Source organism: Montipora capricornis, chromosome 8 (assembly GCF_036669925.1).
Source record: "Montipora capricornis isolate CH-2021 chromosome 8, ASM3666992v2, whole genome shotgun sequence".
Lineage (NCBI taxonomy): Eukaryota > Metazoa > Cnidaria > Anthozoa > Scleractinia > Acroporidae > Montipora > Montipora capricornis.
The window spans coordinates 16,839,393-16,846,892 of NC_090890.1; the positions used below are offsets into that span (position 1 = coordinate 16,839,393).

At 40.9% G+C, this 7,500-nt stretch overlaps 1 protein-coding gene across 1 annotated transcript in view; it reads right to left on the reverse strand.

The window, feature by feature from the left end:
• Nucleotides 1-6,439: 6,439 nt before the first annotated feature.
• Nucleotides 6,440-7,500, reverse strand: part of LOC138060408 (late histone H2A.2.2-like) — a 2,027-nt gene continuing 966 nt past the window's right edge. The window contains exon 2 of the mRNA XM_068906172.1: nucleotides 6,440-7,180. Coding sequence (XP_068762273.1) covers nucleotides 6,873-7,180 — 308 coding nt within the window. The 3' untranslated portion in view covers nucleotides 6,440-6,872. The remainder of the gene's footprint in view (nucleotides 7,181-7,500) is intronic.

The following is a 7,500-nucleotide window of genomic DNA, read 5'->3' on the forward strand; positions in this document are numbered from 1 at the left end:
AATAATTTATATACTACACACATAAGTTAAATACTCACATCACATACTACAAAAATACTTAAAACATCAAGCTACTTAAACATTATCATTAAAACGAAGTTAATAAGATTTTATTCTATACACATCTTTTACAGTTCCTTAACAATCACAATTATGTTACAACTTCGGTCATAAATAGCTGTAACATTTCACTACAATAGCAAGTAAAGCTCATCCAACCTATTAATAACGAACCCCTCCTCCACCCTCCCTTCAATGTTGCGAAAACCAGCTGGTCGGGTCTTTGGTCTTTTAACCCATAAACATCAACATTGAAGGGGGAGAGGCAATCTCTTGACTGAGGGAGAGAAGAGCTCTGGGGAACCCTGAAGCAAACTGTCTTCTCATTGGTTTTCGTGAATAACAATCAAAAGCGTCCCTAATTGGTGCATTCATGTTAGCACAAGGAGTGAGCAGACGCCGTAAGGTTCAAATAGCCAATTTTTGGCTACAAGAACCCCACGGCGCATGTTCTCCTAGATAGAGTTTGCCAGAGCCTTGTGTCGATCCAAGGCTCTGGTGACGAGAATGGGGGATAGGGAACAAGAGCAAATGTCCGTCTGCGTTACAACATTTGTTACCGAGACTATAGCTACTTATTAAATACCCATACAGGACTTTATCCGTGTTTACATAGCCTCATCTAAACACGAGGTGGGAGTTGGGAAAATTCGACACAGTTATGCAAACGCGAGACGCATTCGCTGGTATAACTATTGAGAATTCTCCCAACTCCCCGAGTGTTTAGATGAGGCTATGTAAACACGGAAAAAAGTCCTCCGTTCCTTTTATGAATTATTTCTCAAAAATAATTCCACAAATGAAAGAAAGTGCTCTTTTTTAACTTCTTGATTGAAACAGATTTTTCTTGATACACGCTCGTATTTCCTATCAGCCAATCATAACGCGCGTCTGACAACACACAACCAATCAAAATTCGTGTAATATCACAACCTTGTTTACATACTCTCATCTAAACGCAGGTATTGACCGATGAGAGTGCGCGTACTATCTTAATCATTTTATATTTTACTATTTTCTCTCTTTTGTAGTTATCCAAATTTTCAATACCCGCCCCAGTCGCTGGGCATTCTGCACAAATAAATATAGTTGCCAGACAAAACAGATCTACTCAAGGTGTTGGATCCCTTCTTTGAGTTTGTTAAACCCATATCCAACCAGAAAAAGTTACCAGAGAATTTGCCATTGGTTTCAGTGTCGTACATAACATCACAATAGACCATTTTACAGTTGTGGCTAAGTTACCAGGCCTAGCAATGGAAGCGAGGCTGCCGGTGACCCTGTTTTGATACAAACCCTCATGCTTTTGTGATGTTAATATGGACTAATTAGCGTTATAACAACACAATTTACATGATAAAAGCAGTGAGGTCTGTATCAATGCAAGGTCACCGGCAGCCTCGCAGCCTATTCATAGGCTTGGTCGCTGAGCAAACAACTGTAAAATGGCCTATTAGTAAATAGTAGAAATACAGCTCGTCGGCTCGATGGGCAAAAGATGCAATCGATGCTTTGAAGATTCCAGATATTCACCGCTTGTGTTATTTATCGAAATGACATTTTAATGTTGAGCACAACAAGGGTAGATATTCTTTAAAAGACCCACTAAAACACCATTCGCGTTACAACAGCTTCGACGCCATTGCAGGTGAATTAAATATTCTGCTGTGTCTACCGGATAAAATTTACGCATTTTTACTACCCCCCTGAAACCTACCAAAGCTACGCGCAGAACACTCTAGGACCTCTATATTGGACAAGCAACCTAGCCCGACAAGCAATCTAGCCCCGAAGATGAGGCAACAGCTTAAATGGTAACCTTCGAGGGGGATCATAAAATTGCAGGCCTGGTTCACTAATGAGAACGTCTTTGATCTTGTCAAGGGCCTGTTGATGTTCTAGTAGCCATTGGAAATCAATATCTTTCGTATAAGAAACTGCCTGATAGGAAACATGGTTATCAACATGTCAGGGATGAAATATTTCAAAAATGGTCGCTGTACCTATCACTCTGTGAAGCAACCTCGTTCTCAGGGCGTCTAGTCTCTGCCTCCATTGTCGTTGAGAAACAGACCCTGGTTCAGGCTGGTCACGTGGCACTCGTCGACAAACATTTTTCCACTGGGTAGCGTTTTCGTTACGGAGTGTTTTCACGTGACGTCACGGCGGCCATGTTGGTGTCCCAAAACAAAGGAACGGCGACCATGTTGGTGTCCCCAACTAATCCTCAGGGAATCGAGCTCTTTTATCATGCAAACGTTTTCTTTTGTTTCGGTGGAAAAACAAGGTTACTGATCACGTGATCCCGCAACTGGGCGAAAGCGTATTCGTTTGACAAGGCATTTTTGAATAAGTAATCATTACTTTACAATGTAAGCAACAAAAAGTTCAAAAGAGCCGTTGTTATATTTCAACAGGAGATGAAATCCCACAAAAGCGGTCAACCTAAAAACAAGAGCTTTTGAGACCGACAAGGCAACTTCAATGTCGAGCGGCGATTGACGCTTTCGGCGTTTTCGTTAGTAGCCAAAGTTGCTTCTACACAACATACATGTACACTAACATAAAAGAATACACCAAACACTCCGTTTTCTTGATAAAAATGTCTCTTATTTTACCGGGGCTAAAACTATATATACATGCTATTAAAGCGCTTTGCAGTGGTAAAAATATAAATATCGTAAGTCAAAACTGTCTACTCGCTGTACAAGTGTGCGACTTTAGGAATCACGTTGTTTAATATTCGAAAGAAAAAAGCAAACCGAAGAAACAAAATATAATACCTTCTCATGTTAATACAGTTTAAGACTGTTTGATTTGATGATTTGAGGTCGATACGTGACATAAGAACTTAAATAACATCACACCGGCTGATCGCTGAACATGTTTATTTCCCATGGATAAACGTTTCGCTTGTTTTCTTGCACGACAAAATCTTTTATTTGAAATTGTCGCAAACTCTTAGCATTTTTCGTTGATCCCGACCTTCACACGGGTAAAAAATCGAATGACGCGAGTTATTTTCTGTAGCGGCCAATCGATTTGACCACAACTTTTCCTTAAGTGCAGTACATAAAATACTGCCGTCAAACGTTTTGTCGATGGTCATCTGGCAACAAAATCAATTGCGCACTAATTCTCTTCTTCGCAATGTCGACAAGGCCTACATTGCCACCCCTCCCCTACCACACATTTGGCGAACCTCCCAGAGATTCTGGGAGACACTTGCAGGGCCGTAGCCAGTATGAGGCAAACCGACAATTGCCTCTGTCAATTTTTCGTGATTTTTTAAGATAAAAAGTGCTTCCAGTGTTGACTTTAAAATGTACTCATCGTAAACACCTAGAATACCTACGAAGAGAATTTAACCATGGATATTGCCTCAGTCATAATTTTTTTCTGGCTACTGCCCTGACTTGACCAGCCTGAACCAGGGTTTTTTCTCAATGACAATGGAGACCCTGGGAACGAGGTTGTCTGTGAACAACCTCTTAACTAGCTGGCTGAAGTAGTTTTGCCATAGCTTGGAATTTGGCCGCATCAGGGGGGATTCCATCTTCACTAATTATAGTACCAAAATATACAGCTGGATCTATTAACCCAGTCGGGTCGGTTTGTCAGTCTTGGCAATAGTCTTGTTTTGTTTCATTGATCATTCAGTAGGTCTTGTAAAACGTGTGGGGCGCGATGTGGGGTTGAATGACAGGCTCAGCACTTCCTTCGACTGCGATTTGATATCGGTCTAGTTTTTCCAGGCCAGTTTACACGCCACGGAATAGACCTAATTAACCTGCGATCAAGCGTACTATTCTTTAGACAGAGCGCAAAAAGGTACCCCTGATACAATTTGTAACGAGTCGTCTGCCGCCCACCTGTCAGGAGTGATATTATCATGTGTCATGCTATGAATGTGAGCCAATCAGATTTTGCCGGAAATTACCTGCATGTTGCGATTGAAGGGAAGACGACGAAAACAAAATAGAACTCTAGCTGGAATATTTGCGAAGTCAGACTTCATCCAGCAATCAAAGCTATTTCTGCAAATCCCCCTTGAGAGTTGGTGCGGTTTCTCTGTTCAAACCATCAAGGAAAAAGAATTTCGGGATAAAATCACAGAAAAAGCTGATTCTTTCATTATATCAGGCGCAATCAACAGCACAATGAATTTTATTTAAACTAGAATATCCAAGATGCCAACAAAAGATGCTAATATCGCCGAGGAAAATGGGGTATGAGAAATTCTAGCTTTCCAGCAGCAGCAACTCAACTATCATTTTGCACGAACCATGTCACTAAACCTTTGTTCAGCGCTTCCGGAAACAATGACTAATTTCTCTGTCAAGCTCGGCTGATTCCCCGATTGTGGCAGCAAGTTATATTCGGTTCTTTTTGGATTCACAGCTTGTTGCTTCTGAATTTATTCCAAAGGCCTTACCCTATACACGAACGTTTTCGAGTCGGTGGAGGTGGTCTGATGCATTTTATTTTCTAGAATGTTCGAGACTGTTAATAACACCATTGCCTAATCCCGTGTACACGTGCAAGTACTTCTTTTAGACAAACCATTCCTCAGATGCATTTTCTATGCTCTTCCTTTAAAGATTTTCGAAAAAATGATTTTAAAGTCGAGGCGACAGCAGCTGTAAACAGAGCCTAAACATCATTCCTGTTCAAATCTTCTCGGCGGCCATAATTTGATTAGAGTGTAATGTGAAGTGCTTGTTTTGTACCCTATATGAACCATTAGCCCTACTAATGGAAATGGGCCCACACAAGGACAGACAAAAACTCTGACCACCGTGGGAATTGAACCCGCGATCTAGGCCTTCGGGTTAGATCACCGCTGCTCTACTGACTGAGCCACAAGGGTCAGACAGGAGCAGGCCGTGGGAACTGAAGATATCAAAGTCACGGCAATGAAGAGGTATAAGTACGAGGAAGGGTTAAGCTTTTACAAACGTTGGCCGTGTAGCACCGAATTTACCAGAAGTATGATTTTTAATGCTGTAACCAATCGGAGCGAGGTTACGAGTGCTCTATTGTTTTCCGGCCAACCCGAGTAAAGTCCAGATTCTGAACGGGCACACAGCTTTCTCTAGACAGGGCCTACCTTTACGCGCCCCGTCTAAAGAGAAGTACGCCTGATAGCAGGTTAAGACCTAATCGGGTAACTCAATGTTGTACCCAAATCGAATCTCCCGGGATTAAGGTTGTATTTGCATTGTAATATAAGTATAATACACAAAATGATATGGAAATACCTTGGAACAAAACGTTTTATTCCTAAAGGGTTTGAATTGCGTACAACATGTGTCAGCCGATTAGGTGTATTCCCCATCTTGTTTAGAGAGGTGGAAGGAGTTGCCAGTGATTGTATCCGACTGTGGATTTTGGATGATGAATTATGCCAATTCAAATGCTGCATACCGCAGGCAAGCCCCCTTGAGTAACAATCGCAACACAGATCAGCGCGAGACTGATTTACTTAGTGTTCTGATTTGGTCAATTTGGTCCCCTCTGATTGTCAAAAGTCCATAATCTTGTGTTTATCAAATGCTTGTTCATTACAATGAATGGTTCTTAGAATTATCCAGTTTATAACTTAGGGAGCGTTCGATTGACCCTATTCCGGAATAAGAATAGGTGGAGTGATGATGAAAACGGTATATTTGGCGCGTTTAGAAGCAGCAAGGACAAAAATGTTTAAAATAAAATTTTAGCAGATATTTGACAATTCTATGTGAATTTCCGTAAAAACGAAGGATTTCTAACTTATATTCCAAGTGTCCCTATTCCGGAATACGGTCAATCGAACGCACCTTAAATGTATTCTGCGACGTCTTTTTATATTGACAAACCCCTGCCACCTCGTTGGGATATTCTTCTGTAAAAAGATGTAAAAAGTCAACATGCAGAAAGAGTATTGACGAAGGCTGACTTATTCTCCATCTTATACGCGTTTAGAAACTTCCATAAACATGGCCTTTTAATCGAAGATGACAAGCAATTTTAAAACGGTGTGTGCGAGCGCCTGCGTTTACTAGGGCATTTAGAGGGCATCTGACCGGAGCTCAGCGTCATCGAAGCCCTTTGTGCTTGTTAAGTTTACCTCTTGCGGTCTTTCAGGCCCATGTGCTTACATGCATCTCCAAGAAGTTTACATTTTTAATTACCGCTTCTTTGATTGAAAATTCACTGTAAATATTTCACTACCTGAAGTGAAAAGAGATACATTCCTATCTGAGGAATGTAAACAAACTCCTCGTAATGCACAAACTCCTCGTAATGCACGTAATGAGAAGCTACACCGATCAATGATTTGAATTTTCTTTAAATGGTACTATTTACAGATGAATTTTGTTTCATTATCTGATAGAAAATTTCAGAATTTTTTTGGAGGTTGATTTCTTTTCGAGTGAACAGGTCTGGAATGACGACCACTCTTGAAAACATCTCAACTAACTGAAAAAAGATTGGATAACTGCCCGGAGTATTTTGATAGACTTTTCTTCACGAGCGCGTAAATAACATTGTCTTCGTGCAAGCACTTTCCTGGATCGCCTCAAAGTTAGCGAATAGTTTCATGGTGAAATTTGTGCTAATGAATCAAGAACTTTTAACTATTTCGAGTACAATGTTATGGTAATTTACGAGTAATTAACCTTGTAAAGCAAAACCAGTCAGATAGATGTGTATTTACTGTGCATGAAAAACTGTCAATTTATTAGTCCAATAACACAATTCATTCTAACACGCGTGTTGTCCAAAAAAAAAAAAAAAATTCGCTTGTAAATTATAAAAACTTAAAATTATCAGAATTCTTGGCTCTGGCTGGAGTTTCCCATCTTCGAGCCCCCTGATTTTGATCCCGTTTTCTTGGGCAGTAGTACCGCCTGTATGTTGGGCAGTACACCTCCTTCAGCTAAAGTCACGTTTTGTAAAAGCTGGTTCAATTCTTCATCGTTTCTCACAGCGAGTTGCAAATGACGCGGGATAATTCGCGATTTCTTGTTATCACGAGCAGCATTACCTGCAAGTTCTAAAACTTCTGCTGTAAGGTATTCCAATACCGCAGCGAGGTAAACGGGAGCTCCAGCACCCACACGCTCAGCGTAGTTTCCTGGAAGGGACACCAAAACAAGCTATTTACTATTCGTATCGCCCAACTAAGGTGGACTAATGCAATACTGCACTTGGATTCGCTACACTACTAGAAGACTATTAGTAATAGTACTCAGGTGGCGAAAAGCTTGACGCTTTGTTTCGTTTTACTCGCCAAATAAATATATTTTCAACTTGCATTTGCTAACTTTATTATTGCTTTTTCTGTCCGACTAGTTAGGTGATACTAAAACAATTAGAACCTTCTTCCCAAGAGCCACAGGTTCGGTTTCGCCTCATGGGCTATTCACCCGTAGTTGCGGGAGACGGGTCTAACTG